General features: G+C 34.1%; 3 protein-coding genes and 1 pseudogene across 3 annotated transcripts; all 4 read right to left on the bottom strand.

Moving 5' to 3' along the window:
• Positions 1 to 757: 757 nt before the first annotated feature.
• Positions 758 to 2,829, bottom strand: LOC137823106 (G-type lectin S-receptor-like serine/threonine-protein kinase At1g34300; annotated as a pseudogene).
• A 761-nt stretch (positions 2,830 to 3,590) lies between these two features.
• Positions 3,591 to 5,182, bottom strand: LOC137822720 (rust resistance kinase Lr10-like). The gene is made up of 2 exons (XM_068627671.1): positions 5,013 to 5,182; positions 3,591 to 4,907 (listed from the first exon to the last, which is right to left on the bottom strand). The coding sequence occupies exons 1-2, from the start codon at positions 5,071 to 5,073 to the stop codon at positions 3,709 to 3,711; spliced, it is 1,260 nt and encodes a 419-aa protein (XP_068483772.1). The 5' UTR covers positions 5,074 to 5,182; the 3' UTR covers positions 3,591 to 3,708.
• Positions 5,183 to 8,631: 3,449 nt separating this feature from the next.
• Positions 8,632 to 9,759, bottom strand: LOC137822448 (G-type lectin S-receptor-like serine/threonine-protein kinase At5g24080). Its single transcript, XM_068627335.1, has one exon. It carries the CDS (start codon positions 9,646 to 9,648, stop codon positions 8,632 to 8,634), a length of 1,017 nt encoding a protein of 338 aa, XP_068483436.1. The 5' UTR covers positions 9,649 to 9,759.
• A 900-nt stretch (positions 9,760 to 10,659) lies between these two features.
• LOC137821510 (G-type lectin S-receptor-like serine/threonine-protein kinase At1g34300) lies at positions 10,660 to 12,388 on the bottom strand. Its single transcript, XM_068626135.1, has 2 exons — positions 12,284 to 12,388; positions 10,660 to 12,172 (listed from the first exon to the last, which is right to left on the bottom strand). Exons 1-2 carry the CDS (start codon positions 12,321 to 12,323, stop codon positions 10,971 to 10,973), a joined length of 1,242 nt encoding a protein of 413 aa, XP_068482236.1. The 5' UTR covers positions 12,324 to 12,388; the 3' UTR covers positions 10,660 to 10,970.
• Between the last annotated feature and the right edge of the window lie 5,749 nt (positions 12,389 to 18,137).

The following is an 18,137-nucleotide window of genomic DNA, read 5'->3' as shown; positions in this document are numbered from 1 at the left end:
ATGTTACTATTCACATTCTCTTTAACTAAAAAAAAATAAACTAACTTGCCAAATCTTTATTATACTAAGAAAGAGGAAAAGGTGTAATTTATTGTTATCAATAAAACGTATTATTAATTTAAGTCAATAACTACATCTACAAGAAAATTATTAAATAATTGATAGTTAAAACTTTATAACTAACTAGATATAAATTTAAAAACTAATTTAAATATTAATATTTTTTTAATCTTTAAAATAATATCTAATTTATTTATTATAACAATTAATTATTTTTTATCTCTAAAATTGGTTTCTATTTCATATTTTTTCTATTTTTTCTATCAGAACAAATCAAATCTAGCTAGTTCCAATATTAGAATTTTTGAGTTAGGTTTTCAAAATAGCTTTTTATGCTCTTTAAATACATTTGGTTTTAGATTTGGGCTTAGTTAGGATGAATAATGATTTGTTATCCGTTTTTATGTTGAGAGGTAGAGTAAGGACCTGAATGTCAATGTTTGAGTTTTGTATAACGTTCAGAACTTTGTTTTTAGAAGGTTATGTTGGAATATTTTTAAAATACTTCACTTTTTATAGGAAAATATGAATGCTTTGTTATCATTCACAAAAGAAATAGGTACACTTATCAATGCTTTGTTTTTTTTCTCACAGCTAGAAATAAATAAAATTAAAGAGAACACTTAGAGGTGTTATAATTTTTATTTTTTTATCAGAAAATATAAATAAATAAATAAAAAATATTTCATACACGTCTCAATCCTTATAAAAAACCAAAATAATTTCAGAATTCCTAACTAATCTGTATAGTTATGCAGGACATATTACACATATTTTGCTCTTATGAAGGCCTGCTTACAAAACATATCTAACTATCATAATAAATCAAATTCAATGGCTCATAAATCAATATAAGCATGCTTGCTCCTTCTATATTGCTCCTTCTATATGTAATATTTGGTGACCCATCTCTTATGAGTGGTTCAACACGAACATCACTTCTCAATCCTGCAGCATGCTCTTTAATGAATGCTTTGTAATGATTGATCTTTGGTGTCATTGATAAAATTTAGGTAGAGCCTGATTCAATCTCCAACTTAATTAGGTTCAAGGCTGGATTCTGTTATCATCCCTGAAGAACCTGGAACAGTACTTGTACTTGTGTAAGTGTTACCAGGTGATGCTGGCAGTGGAAGAATCTCATAAACAAGGTGCGGAAATGGGTTTAGAGGTTTTGGAATTTCAACTGAACCTTCTAACATTTTCACCACAACACTCATTATAGGTCTTGATTCTTGCTTATACTGAACACATGACAGAGCTACCTTCACCATTCTTTCTCTGCACTCTCTTTTTCATCCTCTATCCCACATGCTACCATCAATTCTTCTGCTTCTTCACCCTCAAACTTTTTCCAAATCCACATTGGAAACCACTCCTGGCTTTCACCAAGCTCAATGTTAAAGTTTCTTCTCCTTCCAAGTATTTCAAATAACAGCATTCCAAAGCTGTAAACATCACACTTCTGAGTTACGGGAAAATTTGGCAACCAAAGCTCAGGTGCAGCATAACCAGGAGTTCCTCTACCCCTAGTCAAGGTAATATGAGTATTCTCTCTATTGCATAGTTTGGCTAAACCAAAATCAGCAACTTTAGCATTCAAGTTTCTGTCCAAGAGAATATTTCCTGGTTTTATGTCGTAGTGGATAATTCTTTGTTGACACTCTTCATGCAAGTAAGAAATGCCTTTGGCTGTTCCAACTGCAATCTCATAAAGCTTTTCAAAACCTATGGCCTTGTCTGAATTAAACAAAAACTTGTCAAGAGAACCATTCACCATGTACTCATAAACCAGTGCTGTGAAGTTTCTTTCCAAACAAAAACCATAGAGTCGAACCAGATTGAAATGATGAATTTTTCCAATTGTTCCCACTTCGGCCATAAACTGCTCCTCAATTCTCTCTTCAGAAAGGGCATGCAGAACTTTCACAGCTACAATGGTTCCATCACTAAAAATTCCCTTATAGACTTTTCCAAAACCTCCTGACCCCATCAAGTAAGAATAGTTATCAGTTGCAATTCTTAGGTGCTGTTCAGTGAACCTGATCACCTTCTCCTTTTCAATCTCGTTCAGAAATTTATCCATGGTGAGTGTCATAAATTGTGAGTCTTTACCATAATTAAATTTGGGTTGTAGCCATATAAAAGTACAAAATATCACAAAAAATACACCTGCAATACATTAGCATATGTCAGTCAAACTCAAATCTTGATCACTAAACCATAAAAACAACAAAATCATGACGGAAGATGAATTCAAACCAAAAGGGTTGGTTAAAATCATACCTGCGAAGATGATGATAATTATAGTAGTTTCTGACATTAGGCAATAGATAAGAATTGAATGTTATAGTAAGTGAAAAAGTGGAACAAAAGATAAACTTAGTAGACTACTGCAATTCCCAGTTTATTTGCTTAGTGAAACTGAGTACCTTCTAATATATATTAGTGATGCATCATATAGGTCAAAAGAAACACCGTTTTAGTGAATTTCGAAGAAATTTCGACAGAAAACTCCCATGCCAATTAACACTCTGAATAATGTGAATGCATTACATGGAAGAGTCAGTGAAGTGTTCTCTTTTGTCGTTTAATATGTAGAAGTTAATGTCTGGAATGGTGTGGGACTATATTAATTAATCATTAAATGATAATGATGTTGAAGATTTTGAAGTTGTGGTAGTACTCATCTCTTCCTTTTATGTGGCTTCACACTGCAGACAACGTAAACCTTTTCTCTAACTCTCCCTTTTTCGTTTCGTAGTGTGTGGACTTCATAAACCAAACCTGCGCTCTCTGAATCTAATAATATATAAAAGTAACAATATTGTCTCATCATTCTACTCAACAATTTTTTATATACTATTTTCCCTTAACCTCCCTTATCAATATAGCTCATGTATCTGTGCCGGCGGAAGGTTCTACAAAAGAATAAAAAATGAAGGATAAGTTATCAACATACCTCCACATTTCACTATTGTGTCATATTAACATATATATTTATCTTATTCCATTGATTGAATATTTGATATTGTTGTTTGTAAGATTAAAGGGTTGAAGTTTGATAGGATTGTTACTGAGTCTTCCAATATTCATGTAATTTATTTTGTATTATCAATTATTTTTTGACAGATAAAAACTTATCAGGTTTTAGTGTTAAGGGTTCTAATGATGAAGAAGACACATCATTTCAACAATTAAAACTAAGAAGGAAGATAATATATTTTTGACATAAGAAGCTTTTAAACAAGTTCCATAACCACACTTCACATTGAAAAAATGTTTTAATGGACATCAATACGATAGGATTTCCCCCACTCCATTAGAAAAGGTGAAGCCCATCAATGTGTTTTTCGAAAAATAAAAAAAGGAAACTATGATAGACATATAGAAAAAGAAATCCATCTTTTTTTCATATTGGTCCACGTTACATGTCAAATACTATTTTAGATATAATACAAATGGAGTAAAATATATGTGATCACTTGATTGGAACACTTCTTAATATCAAAGGCAAAACGAAGAATTGTGTGAATGTTCATTTGAATTATATTGAAATGAAGATACATGAAGAGTTGGCATAGGGGAAGTAAATACATATTTTCCTGGAACATGTTACACTTTTTCAGAAGGATTAACAAAACAAATTTATGCAGACGCTAATTGAATCTCGTTGGTCATACCATGAGTGGCAAGTACAGGGACAGATTTGGTTACCAATGATGAAGAGTCAGTGCTGATATTTGTGTCAGTGTCAGGAGTGGGTGGAACCCAACCAATCAGGTATTGAAATGGGTTTGGAGGCTTTGGAACATCAAAAGAACCTTCCAACATTTTCACCACAACACTCATTATAGGTCTTGCTTCTGGCCTGTGTTGAACGCATAACAAAGCTACATTAACAATTCTTTCTGCAATCTCCCTATCTTTGTCCTCTATTCCACAGCAAGTTATCAACTCCCCCACATCTCCAGCTGCAAATTTTTCCCAAGCCCACATTGGAAACCAAACCTGACTCTCTGGAACGTTGATGTTATGGTTTTTTCTCCTGCCAATGATTTCAAATAACAGCATGCCAAAGCTGTAAACATCACACTTGTGAGTTACAGGAAATGGCATCCAAAGTTCAGGTGCAGCATAACCAGGAGTCCCCCTACCCCCAGTCATGCTTATGTGAGTATGATCCCTGTTGCAAAGCTTGGCCAAACCAAAATCAGCAACTTTAGGACAAAAGTTCCTATCCAACAGAATATTTCCTGGTTTAATATCATAGTGGATTATTCTCTGCTGACACTCTTCATGCAAGTAAGCAATGCCTCTTGCTGTACCAATTGCAATCTCATGGAGCTTTTCAAATGATAAGATTGTGCTTTCATGAAAAAGGTACTTTTCAAGCGACCCATTCACCATGTACTCGTAAACCAGTGCTCTCAGGTTTCTTTCAAAGCAAAACCCATATAGACGAACTAGATTGAAATGATGTACTTTACCAATGGTACCCACTTCTGCCATAAACTGTTGATCAATTATTTTGTCAGAACTCCCAAGTAGAACTTTCACAGCTATAATGGTTCCATTACTAAAACTTCCTTTGTAAACAGACCCAAAACCTCCTGAGCCCAAGTGATAAGAGTAATTATCAGTTGCAATCCTTAGCTGCTGATCAGTGAACCTGATTGGCTTCTCCCTTTCCATATCATTCAGAAATTTATCCATAGTGAGTGTCATAAATTGTTTATCTGGTGTTCCTCTTTGTTGAAATGATCCAATACCACCATTAGCCCGATATCTTTTTAGGCATTCAGGCAATACCCAAAAGAAAATACTAATCTTCACAATAATGACAACTGCATCAAGAACATTAGAGCATTCAGTCATAACAAAAAGGTCTTGCAAATAAACCAATATAAAACAGAAAATGAAAACAACAAATATGACAGTTTAAATCCTACCTACTACGACAATGGCAATTGCAGTTCCCGAACCCGCTTCAGAGCTGGTGTCGTCGGACATTGGAAAAAATATAATAATAATTCAAATTACTGCAGTTGATTGTAAAGAACACCATACAAGGTTGCAGTTTACCTGTTATGCTACTCACTTATAAAGTGCCTCGACGCGTTTTTAATTCTTGAATTTCATAGTTATTTCACAGTAAATTTCTCATACAAAAGATTTGAAAATTATGGAATGGTGTGGGACAGTGAAATTTGGAACTATATTAAATGCATTTTAATGGAAGACTGAGTGAAGTTTCCTCTTCTAGTGATTAAATGATAATGTGGTTGAAGACTTTGAAGTTGTGGTTGTAGTGAAATCTTCCCTTTATGTCATTGCATAGTGTGTACGCAAAGACTAATACAAGCACACCATCTCTTTGGAGACGAACCAGGTTAATTAGCCTCTCAGCCATTATCTGATAATATTTCAGATTCAAATATTTACGCTAGTGACTTCAGTAAATCTTATCTCTCCTATTTCACATTTCGAGTAGTTTAAAATTCTTGATGCGAACATTTCAGTTAATCTTATTTTGAATAATGTTTGGATTGCGTTGATAAGTGTGATTTGGAGACATATAGGAATAATTGTTTATTCAACGGAGGAGTGGTAGACTATTTATGAAGTCTTCTCCTTGACACAGGTTAAGGTTTGGTCTTGGATCTTGTCAAAGGTACCATCAACGAGTTTCTTGTTCTGACTAGAACCCCTAGTATGTATGTACTCCATTAATAGTTGCTGATAGGGTGGTGGGGTTGGTCTTTGAATTGTAAGTCGTTTTTTAACTAGTTGTGACAGGATAGGCAGTCAGGGTTTTCCCGAGATGTATGTTTCTTTTGCTTTGTAAAAGGGTTGAACTACCCCTAAAGTGGGTCACATTTATTATATATTTTCTTGTTGATAAAAAACATTAGATTCAAATATTTCAAATTATAATAGGTTTATTTTTTTGGAATAGACATGATAGTTGGATCGAGTGGAAATTTGGACAGTAGAAAAATAATTAGATATGATGTATTTATGTTATTACAAGAAAATTATGAAATAAAATTAATTTTATTGAATTACATAGCTTTACGCTGTAGAGGATATAAACCTTTCTAACTCTAACTCCCTTTCTAGCTCTAACTCCCGTTTTATAGTGTGGGGACTCAAACAAACCAGTCTTTTTTAATCTAATTATAATATATAAATTTTGAAACACGAAATTGACTTATATTTTTTATTAATAATATATAAATTAAATTAAATTAAACAAAGTATTTGAGATATGCTTCAACTCATATACACAAAAACGAGTCAACATACCTCCTAATCAAGCCTAAAAAAGTCAATTGAATAGAAACTCTAAACAGAAGTTATAAATAATCTATATACCCCGGTAGAGGTTGGAGTATAGGAAAGGTCCCTATGGAGGAGGTGCTAAGGTGGAGAAGGGAGAGGTTGTGTGAGAATGCATATAAGAGGAAGAATTGTATAGGATTATCTCTACGGATACTATTAAGAGGGAGGAATAGGACATGCAAATATGGAAAGGTGATTCCACAAGGGGTTTTCAGTGAAATCAGCCTATGAATGCCTAGGCAACTATGGCGCAGGGCAAGTTAATGGTATTTTTAATCAGATTTGGAAAGTTAAAGCTTTTCCCAATATTTTAACCATTGCTTGAAAGATTTTTTTGATAAAATGCCAATTCGTAGCAGCCTTAGTATGAGAGGAGTGTTAGTGAGGCTTGCTGGTTGTGAGATGTGTAAGGCTACAGAAGAGACAACTCAACACTTGTTCTTTGATTGTTTTATTGCACAGCGGGTTTGGTCTCTTTGCTATAGGTGGATAGGTAGCATGTGTGTTCAACATAAGGATTTAAAGATTCATTTTGAGAGCTTTCATTTGGTTCATTTGAATTTCAAGCAAAACCTAGTGTGGAAGGGTATATGGGCAATAATAGTAAGGGGTATCTGGAATCAAAGGAACATGGTCTTTTTTAAGCAAGGTGTACCTGATGCGGAAGAAGTTTTCCAGATGACTCAACTTAGTTCGTGGCTATGGTTAAAACACAAGGTCAATGCCTTTAATTATTCGTTTTCGGATTGACACTTGAATCTTGTTTTGTGCATTAAAAGTTGTAGGTAATTGGGAAGGGTAGTATCATTATGATAATGGTTTCAACTCGGACAAGCAGGACTCATGTTTAAGGCTTGGACATCCAAGACTCACTCAAACTCGTTCAAGCCAACTCAAATTCGCTCAAGATTCATCGAGACGAGTCAATCTCGCCCAACCGAGAATGATCTAGAGGCAAGAAGGACTCATGTTTAGGCTTGTAATGGTTATCACGAATGACTAATTTCTTTTCTTTTGGGATTGTTTCAAACTATGATGAATTATGGTAATATTTAATCTTGAATTAGATCCTTGGATTTGACTGGAAAGTACTTATGAGAATCTGACCTAAATGAAAATATTTGATATATAAGAATAAATTTTAATATATCAAATGCTTTATAACATCTTTTCTTAATGATAAGAAGTTGGTTAAATAGTTGAGGAATCAATATTTAAGAGATGAACTTAATAATTTCATATTAAAGAAATCAATATAAATAATTCTTTTTCTTGTCAATATTAATTAATTCAAAATATTATGTTTTTATTTGTCTATAATTTAGAAGAGTGAAAAAGATTAACTTTCATTCTGATTTTATTACTTGAATTTCTATAATCATTTATCTTGTTATTATTTATTTATATAAGCAAATTTTAATTAAACAATGCCATCATATCATGAATCAATCAAAGTATTGTAGTTAGTGAGTGTTACAAAGTAGGACATTAAGAAAAATTGTTCCTTGTAGGTTGATGCCCTAACGCTGCCATATATATACAAATATTACAACATTATTTGGCTAAACTTTCTTCCAATTGATGCTATTGTGCCCCTTCCAACATTATTACATCATAATTAGTAATGTAAGTCACTTTAAGATAAAATAACCCTTCATTTAATTCTACATCAGGAGTTTGAATAATAACCAAAATAATAATGTGACATTTGATGAACCAGGAGTTCCCTTTCTCCAATCATGGTTATCAGTAGTAAACAGTTTATATACATGGTTCAAACATTCCAAAAATGGTTTCTTTAATACAATTTTTTTGCTCATAAAAAAAATGGAGCTGAAGATAATCTTGCCACTTGTGACACAATTCGGTTCTTTGGATTGTGGGAGATATGCAGCCTCATGCTTGTGTTCTATTATATTATGACTAAAAACAAAATCAAAAGGACAATTAAACATATACCATATTAGAAAAAGAAGTATGTGATCAGTTACTGAAGAAATGCAGAAGTTCCATTCTGTTAAATGCCAATTCAATGTCCTCATTCCCCTGATGATGAATGTCATAAACAATGCCTGGTTGGTTTTTTTTATCCATAAAAAAATAAATAAACTAGAATAAAATATTTTAGAGATTGTTTCAATCTTTATACGAAAAGTAGTCAAGGTCAATCTGTTCAACACCTGATCTATATACAAACTTCAGACTCTACGAACCATCAAACTAATACTAAAGATTTTGGATTACCTTAAAAGAAGAGCTGGAATTGATACTTGTATTAACATCAGTTTGGGATGCATGGACAGAATGAGTCTGGAAAGTTCCACCTATGATATGCTGAAATGGGTTAGAGGGTTTAGAAATTTCTACTGAACCTTCCAACATTTTCACCACATCACTCATAATTGGCCTTGATTCTGGCCTATATTGAACACAAGACAAAGCTACCTTCACCATTCTTTCAGCCATTTTCATATACCTCTCCTCAATCTTACAAGCATTTATCAACACTTCCAATTCTCCACCATCAAATCTTTTCCAAGCCCATACTGGAAACCACTCTTCACTTTGGGGAAGGTTAATGTCAAGGTTTCTTCTCCTTCCTATGATTTCAAATAACAGCATTCCAAAGCTGTAAACATCACACTTGTGAGTCACAGGAAATGGCATCCAAAGCTCAGGTGCAGCATAACCAGGAGTCCCCCTACCTCCTGTCATGGTTATATGAGAATGGTCCCTGTTGCAGAGTTTAGCTAATCCAAAATCAGCAACTTTAGGATTGAAGTTGTTGTCCAAGAGAATATTTCCTGGTTTGATGTCACAGTGGACTATTCTTTGTTCACAATCTTCATGCAAGTATGAAATTCCTCTGGCTGTTCCAACTGCAATCTCATGAAGCTTTTCATATCCAAGGGTCTTGTTTTCATGAAACAGATACTTGTCAAGAGATCCATTCTTCATGTACTCATAAACCAGTGCTCTCAGCTCTTTTTCAAAGCAAAATCCATACAACTTTACTAGGTTGAAATGATGAACTTTTCCAATTGTACCCACTTCTGCCATGAACTGTTCCTCAATTCTCTTGTAAGAATTTGCTCGTAGAACCTTCACAGCCACAGTTGTTCCATCACTTAAACTTCCTTTGTAAACTTCTCCAAAACCTCCTGACCCCAACGATACAGAGTAATTATCTGTTGCAATCCTAAGCAGCTCCCCAGTAAACCTCATTGGCTTTTCTCTTTCCATGTTCCTCAAAATATTGTCAATGTGGACAAAATTCCTTTCTGACAACCCATCAGTTTCTCTTTTCGATGCTTTACAGAAACAAAACAGGCAGAGAATCACGAACCACACTAACAGAACTGCAACACCAACACGTCAGAAATTTAGTGAAAAACAATTAAAAGCCTACATACTAGAACAAGAAGAAGAATATACATACAAACATACATTTTTCTTTTAAGTTCAAATAAATGTGAATCGAGATGATCCAACCTTTATACAGAACGATAACATATCGATAACAAAACAAAAACCAAAGACACCTAACAACGACAAAGAACACAACAGCCAACATCAAACCTATCAACTAAAAAAAACCAACACTCAAAAGCAACACTAAATAAATCCTACCAGCTATGCCTATGAGACCCCCAGTGTCCATCCTTGACATTATTCGTTGAGAAGAATTCAAAATTAGGTAGTGAATATAAGGGATCGATGAGGATTTATATCCAAAATCAAATTTCAAAATGAATATATGCATCTTTGGAAGTTTCAAGTTCCAAATATCAAATGATTGTTATCATTCTTCATTACAGGGGGCCCCAGTATTCTTGATTGAATAAACTGGCTACCAATCCTACAAGCCGGCTCAAAACAAATATTTGAGTTCAATAACGACAAATACTAAGTTTAGCATTTCCATGTTCCTAGTACCATCCTCCTAGGGTATTGTTGATTAAATATAAAAAGTCAAAGTCTGAGGAAGTTCATGTCATGTATAGAGTAAACCACTTTTTGTTATCTATTCGATGGAGTAATTGACAAGGAACTCCATGACGGAGAAACCAAAAACATGACAACGACCAATAAGAGAGTTTTTCTTCCTAGTTTCTTATTTAACATCAATCTGTTGGAAAAATCTACTTCATCTGTTTGCAACCCACTTTCCTGAGAAACTCCTTACCATTTCTTGCGTATTATAAAAAACAAGAATCAATAGGAAGCTTTATGATTTAAATTTCTTGTCTTCAAAACGTGTTTAGAGGCAAGATATACTATTCCTTCCCTCAATATACAATTTTTCAATTCCAAATCGTTTAGAGGCAAAAAAGAAAATGAAAAGAAAAAGCACACATACATACATGGATACATTTGAATCTAATTAGCACAAGAAAACTATTTTACAACTTATTTCATCAACTAGCTATAATCTCCTGTTGGAGATCCCACATCGACTAGAGATAAGAATCTTTTCATTGTATATAAGTGGGTGTAAACCTCAACCTCATGAGCCGGTTTTATGGGATTGAGTTAGGCCTAAAGTCCACTTCGTGATATCTCCATCACTCATTGGTAGAGGCTAATTCAATGTCGTACTTCCTCATAATAGGAGTACCACATCCAATGCTGGAGTTTGTTACCATAACAGAAGAACCAGATGAAAAACTTGTATTATAGGTTTGTGACACTGGTACTGGATGAGCAATGGTAACCCCACCCATGAAGTGCTGAAACGGGTTGTCAGGTCCTGGAATTTCCACTGAACCTTCCAGCATTTTCACCACAACACTCATTATAGGCCTTAATTCTGGCCTATACTGAACACACCAAAAAGCTATCTTAATCATTCTTTCTGCAATCTCCTTAGCTTTCTCCTCCTCTATCCCACACACTATCATCAACTCCCCCAGTTGTGCAGAATCAAATTTTTCCCAAACCCATATTGGAAACCACTCTTGGCTTCCAGCAAGTTTGATATCAATGTTTCTTCTTCTGCCTACGATTTCAAATAGCAGCATGCCAAAACTATAAACATCACACTTGGGAGTTATGGGAAAGGGCATCCAAAGCTCAGGTGCTGCATAACCTGGAGTTCCCCTGCCTCCAGTCATGGTTATGTGAGTATTGTCCCTGTTGCAAAGTTTGGCTAAACCGAAATCAGCAACTTTAGGATTGTAATTCCTGTCCAAGAGAATGTTTCCTGGTTTTATGTCGTAATGGATTATTCTGTGTTGGCACTCCTCATGCAAATAAGCAATGCTTCTAGCTGTTCCCACTGCAATCTCATGAAGCTTTTCATATCCTATGGTCTTCTTTTCATGGAACAAATACCTATCAAGAGAGCCATTACTCATGTACTCATACACCAGTGCTATCAGCTTTTCTTCAAAGCAAAATCCATAGAGTCTAACAAGATTAAAATGATGAATTCTGCCAATGGTACCCACTTCTGCCATAAACTGCTCCTCGATTTTCTTGTCTGAATTCCCTCGAAGAACCTTCACAGCAACAATGGTCCCATTGCTAAAAATTCCCTTATAAACTGTTCCAAAACCTCCTGATCCCAACAAGTGAGAGTAGTTGTCAGTGGCAATCCTTAGTTGTTGACCAGTGAATCTGATTGGTTTCTCCCTTTCCATGTCATTGAGAAATTTATCCATAGTCCGAGTCAGAAATTTTGAACCTGAAACTACTGATCTATCATTCTTCTGATTTCTTTTTCTGCACACACAAATCAAAATACCTATCTTCAAGAAAATCCCCACTGCAAAATATTAATGTATAATTAGAAATCTTGTGACAAAACAAAACATCAAAAACCACTGAACAGAATTGAATTGGTTGAAAAAAAATAGCACAGGTTATAAAATCTTACCAACAACCACTGTTGCCCCAATTGCTGCAGCACTTGACATTAGACAAGATTAACAATTCAAACTGCTAAAGTGATGTGGAGGAATTGTGTGAAGGAAAGAAACATAGTTCTTAAATTTATACAAAATATACATGCATTTATCCACTATAAGACAATTAACTTTCAAAAATTAATAACGGATGCATGTCACCTGAATTTTATTTTTTATATGAAGAAAATTACATCATATTTACATTAATGGCAGTGAAGCTGACATTGCATATTATATATTTTTTCTTTTACTATTTTAAAAAATTATTACATATGATAAGCTGACCTCAAGAAAAATGTTATAAATTAAATATATCACTACAAAAAATTTATTAAATAATAATAACCAAAATTAGATATAAAAATAGTTAATCACTAAATTAACTAAATTAAATATTATTTTAAAAATTAAAAAATTATTTATATCTAAAATAGTTTCTATTATTAATAAATAATTTCTAATATATATATATATATAAATATAAATATAGAAGAACTATACCAAAATTTATGTTAACAAAATTCATACATAGGTAGATTATATTTATTAATAAAAAATTCTAATAACAGACTAGATGAAAATCTATCATTCCAATGAAAAGATTTTTTATAAATTTTAAATTATCCAATTTATCACGATTTTTTTCACGAAAAATATGAATAACCTAAAATAGTAATTAAATATAATTTTTGCAGGACCTGTTTATATTGCTAGTACTTTTTGTCTCTTCTTTTGACGTCATCATCATCTCCAAGCTCTTCTTGTTGCATTGCCAATGTCAATGCCATGCCAACATGTTGTTGTTGTCATTCTTTCCTCTACTTGTTGCTTCTATCATCTTCCTCATGCGAGATGGGGAGAATATTTCGAATATGTTCATTTCCAGCAGAACAAATAACGGATGAGGTATTAAAAAAAAATCATTAAATAAAAATTAATTTTAAAGATAAAAATAATTAATCACTATGTTAACTAAATTATATATTATTTTATACGATAAAAAATTATTTATATCCAAATTAATTTTTATTATTAATAAATAATTTTTAAATTAGTATTTAATTAGTTACTTGGATAAGTTATACACATGACACTTATTCGAATAAATTCACCAATCGTCTCATCGTGTGCTAACAAACAATTCTAATACATTTTTCACTGAGTAACCTTGTTAAAAAACCCTCATAAAAAAAACATGTCTCCTTAATTATTTGCATCGTTCATAAACATTAATAAAATATCTCAACTGAAATAAAATTTAAGATTTGTCATATTCCATATCCGAAGTATAACTCCCTTCGAGGGTTTTAAAAAAATATAATGAATTATATAAACGTAAACTTAAATTAAAATTAAAAAATAAAACACAATAGAATGGATTAAGCCTACTCTAATTGATGGAAAAAGTAAATTAACAGTAGTAGTTTTAAAGTATGAACTGCACCAAACTGTATTTAATTTTGACCTTATCAAATAGACACTAATAAATTATGATCCAGGAAGTTAGAGTTGACTGTTGATTGGCGAATACTAAGGCTTTATAGAATCAACTTTGTACAAAAATTATAGTACAAACAAAATCTGGGTAAGACAAAATCCAATTTCTTAGTATACCATTATCCTAGGCTATCTTCTCTTCTTATACATGATACTGTGTAATATTCATTTGATGTTTGAGGATCTACTTCACGTAATAACGACATATTAACATTAATATATGATAAATTATAATTGGCTTGAGAGTGACTAATGAAGTGAGTGAGAATTTGTTGGAAAATCATAACTAATTTTCCCCTTGGTTCTAATACAAGATGGAAGGTTGTTGGAAAAATCAGAACTAATTCTCCCTCTTTGGTTTAGATACAAATTAGACACTTGCAAGAGCAATAAGCAGATAATAGATAATAAAACAAGAGAGAAAAGACATCAAGAATTTTTAACATGAGAAAACTTCATCAACATAAGAAGTAAAACCCGAGAGACCTAGTCCAGAAAATATCTCTAATATGAAAATAGTCTCTCACTCTGTGGGAATAACACTCAATCTTATCCAACAAGGATGAAATATAACGTCTCTTTATCATCACACTAGGATTTATAATCTCACCATTATATTGGTTATCTATTCTCTCATTTACTCTTTAATCTCACCCAAGAAGGATAGAATACAAAGTCTCTCTAGCATCTCACTAGGATTTCTAATCTCAGCATCACAATGGATATCTATTCTCTCAATTTTCTCTATGGTGTTCTTCCTACTTGCTTGCATTTCTCTTCCTCAGAAATTTTCTTTATATAGAGAATGAGAGAAAGGCTTATCACAGAAAGATAGTGAATAAGTAATGCTCATCACATTTTTCAGAGAGAGTTACAATTTCAAGACTTTTGAAATGGTCATCATTAAATATATTCAATGGATCAATTACCAGTCATGGTCTCCCATTAAATTAAGGAGGGATTCCCAACAATTCTCCCCCTTCCCGACTTAATTGAAGGTTATTAATAATTCAACTCCCCTGCAACCGTCTGTTACTCCTTAACATAACATTGACTTTGTCAACATGTCGGACCAGCTCTCATGAGTAATGACTTATTTCATCTTGTATAAAAAAAAAACCAAGCTCTGACACCATTGTTGGAAAAATCAGAACTAATTCTCCCTCTTTGGTGGTGTAGATACAAAATGGAAACTTGCGAAAGCAATAAGCAGATAATAGAAAATAGAGCAAAAGAGAAAATGACACCGAGAATTTTTGACGTGATAAAACTTCCTCAACATGAGAAGTAAAATCCATGGGACCTAGTCCAAAAAAATTTTCTACTATGAAAATAGAATTACAAATTTTGCTTTTTTTATTCTGTAAGGAAAACACTCAATCTCACTGTTCTCGCCGGCTCGACGTCGGTCGGAGTAAGGATGAGCTCTCTTCGAATTTCCTTCTGTTGTTCAGTCGCCTAATGGATGAGGCGCTTGGTGAATGGCCTCTGGACTTCAGCAAACCGATCTCCTGGGGATGAGGAGGGCTCCACCTACGATTGCACTCTGACGCTCAAGTCAGTGAAAGCACTAAATATAAGTTGTATGATAAAACATACGACAAAGATGCAAGTTGAGATACTCCTTGTGGGTGGTCGTCTACTTATAAGCGTCTACGGGCTTGGATTTCAGACCTGGGTCTTTCCAGGCATTAATGTGTCATTTCTCGGTAACTCTCTATAAAATCTAGATATAAATCTGCTTTATCAGAGATACTAAGGATAACATTTATTACGTTATCGGGGATATGAGCATTTATATTTATTACACAATCGGGAATATGTCTGTGCAGAAAAACATTATACTTTTCTTTAATGAAATTCGTTCCTTGCTAGCATCGCGTGATATTGGGCCAAGGCCAAAACAGGTCGTGTTTTTGGACCTGTTCATTCGGTTTCTCACATCGTCATTTTCCCCATATGGGTCTTTAGTGAGCTCGGTCAAATACCTACCCGATTCGAGACAGGACACCCACCAAACAGAATTTTCATTTAAAAATTATTATTTGGTAGAATACTCATTTTTCTTCCTCTTAATACAGACTCAGATGCGTAAAAAGCAAATATAATTTTCTTAAAACGTTTATATGCTTTTAGAGTAAACAAGTACACAAAAATTTCTTCACTGTGTATTTAAAAATTTTATGATTGGTATTTTTGGCAAATGTTTAGGTTCAACCATTTAGATACCAGTTTTGTTAAGTTGGTTCAATTTTTAATGATATGGTTAGGTTAAAACCTATAAAATTTTTAACAATGAAAAAATATGAAAACAAAAACAAATTGTGGCATAGTACTTCGAAACTAGCTAGCTAGATATCCACTTAGAAAAAAAATCTTCAGAGACCATGCATATAAAAGATTGAGTTAGAGACCATGCATATAAAAGATTGAGTTTAAAGGATGCTGAGAGATGTTAAGACTAAAAATGAGTTTCATAGCTATTCATGTTATTTGATCGATGTGTTCTGGTAATTTTTTTGTTCCTTTTGTGAATCTTGTTCCTGTCGGTTGACTTAAGGGTCTTTGTACAACTCACGATACTCCCACGCCCGATTCTCTGTGCCTTCGTTCGTGCCTTTCTTTTGATCAAACACCTGAAATCACAAAGACAAAGGGCGCCCTAGAGGCCGTTTGCACTTCGACGCTCAAGTCAATCTTAGGGCTAGGAAACACCAAAATTGTTAAGCGTAAAAGCTCTGTGTAAACTGTGTGAAGCGGCGCAAATGAATAGCATACCTTACTAGGTTTGTTACTTTCCTTTATATAGTCTAAGGTTTCTACTGTTTCCACTACCCAAAATAGGCTTTCTGAGGGTGGGCCCCAACACCACTATTACTCACTCTTAGGACAACCTAGCACGTAGGGCTCCCTAACTATAGTGCAACCTCTAACAGGATGACAACCTGGATGCCACCTCGTGCACCTGATCTCTGGCGTCACCCGCCCTGGGAGCGCTCTAACCTTCACGTGTCATGCATGCAGCGTGACTTTCTCAAGTTGTATCTTTTCCAGTGACTTTTTACTTGTGTTACGCCTGAGTGTGTCATACACACCACACGCATGAACTCTCGTGACCTAGGCTTCTCCCTAACTGATAACTGGTGAGTGGTCTGGGATCCACCTCTCGTGATCCAGCTCTGCTATTCGACTTGCCGAGGTCCAAGGTCAGTAGTCCTGATGACCGATGTCTGACCACTCCTCGAACCCTTGGGCGTACTGTCTACGTGACACTCTAGGCCTTCCGCTAGTGGGACCCACCTCACACTGTCTACGTGACACTCTAGGCCTTCCGCTAGTGGGACCCACCTCACATGACTGATGTCTGACTAGGCACTAGCCCCTACTGCTTGTGGGACCCAACTTACGTGGTCCCGCGCCCACTAGCAATCAACTACGTCCGAGTACTGGTCGGTACAAATCTAAGTATATTTTACAAAATATACTGATGAATTAATATATCATTTTTATGGTTTACTTGTGTTGATTCTATTATTGGTTCAAATATGGGTATTGGCATATTCTTATGTTTCTGTGTTCTTGCATGAGTTATATGATCCAATTGGTCGAAGTAAGACTATTCCAAGACAACCTATGGAGAGAGGTAAAGTTTTCTATGAGGTTGACCCTTTGAGGAGTTTCGATGAGACTGTAAAAGAGGATCCTTCAAAGATGAAGGAGGACCCTTCAAGACCAAATCATGAAGAGAGGGACAGTATACAACATGAGATGAATGCCATTGCAAAACGATTTTTTTTTATCGATCTGCTATGTTCATGTTGAAGTAGCTAAAAGATCCACATTAGATGACAACTGAAATTAGAACTTTCCAAGACTATGTTGCAAGCTCCATAGCTTATAAACTGTACAATCTCAAGTCAAAGTAGATTGTGATCAACATGGATATTTAATTTGATGAGAATACACATTGATATTGGGAAAATAATCAAATTCAAAGAAGTATAAAGTCTATAAAAACAACAAACTCCAAAGAAATGAAAATCAGATTGCTAAATCTGATTCTCCAATGCTTAAAACCAGGTCTTCGGTTGAAATTTGTGAAAAATACAGCTATGTGGTTCATGAACCTTTTTGTTTTGAAGAAAATTCAATGCAAAAAGAATGGAATGGTGTAAGGAAGAGCTAGCTATTATTTACAAAAATGGTAGGGGGAACTCAGTACCAGGCCCAAGGACAAGCAAGCGATTACTGTAACATGATTTATGTGACAAAAATATGAACCAAATAAATCCTTAGTGTGAACAATGCTTACTAATTTTAACTCAT

Source organism: Phaseolus vulgaris, chromosome 9 (genome assembly GCF_000499845.2).
Source record: "Phaseolus vulgaris cultivar G19833 chromosome 9, P. vulgaris v2.0, whole genome shotgun sequence".
NCBI lineage: Eukaryota > Viridiplantae > Streptophyta > Magnoliopsida > Fabales > Fabaceae > Phaseolus > Phaseolus vulgaris.
The sequence above is the reverse complement of the archived record's forward strand: the minus strand, read 5'-3'. Positions and strand labels throughout refer to the sequence as shown.

Excerpts from the sequence above, each read along its gene's own strand:
- LOC137822720 (XM_068627671.1), bottom strand. The coding sequence starts at position 5,073 with ATGTCCGACGACACCAGCTCTGAAGCGGGTTCGGGAACTGCAATTGCC. Across the intron at positions 4,908-5,012 it reads AATTGCCATTGTCGTAGTAG|TTGTCATTATTGTGAAGATT; the intron begins GTAGGATTTAAA and ends TTCTTGATGCAG.
- LOC137822448 (XM_068627335.1), bottom strand. The coding sequence starts at position 9,648 with ATGGAAAGAGAAAAGCCAATGAGGTTTACTGGGGAGCTGCTTAGGATT.
- LOC137821510 (XM_068626135.1), bottom strand. The coding sequence starts at position 12,323 with ATGTCAAGTGCTGCAGCAATTGGGGCAACAGTGGTTGTTG. Across the intron at positions 12,173-12,283 it reads TGGGGCAACAGTGGTTGTTG|TGGGGATTTTCTTGAAGATA; the intron begins GTAAGATTTTAT and ends AATATTTTGCAG.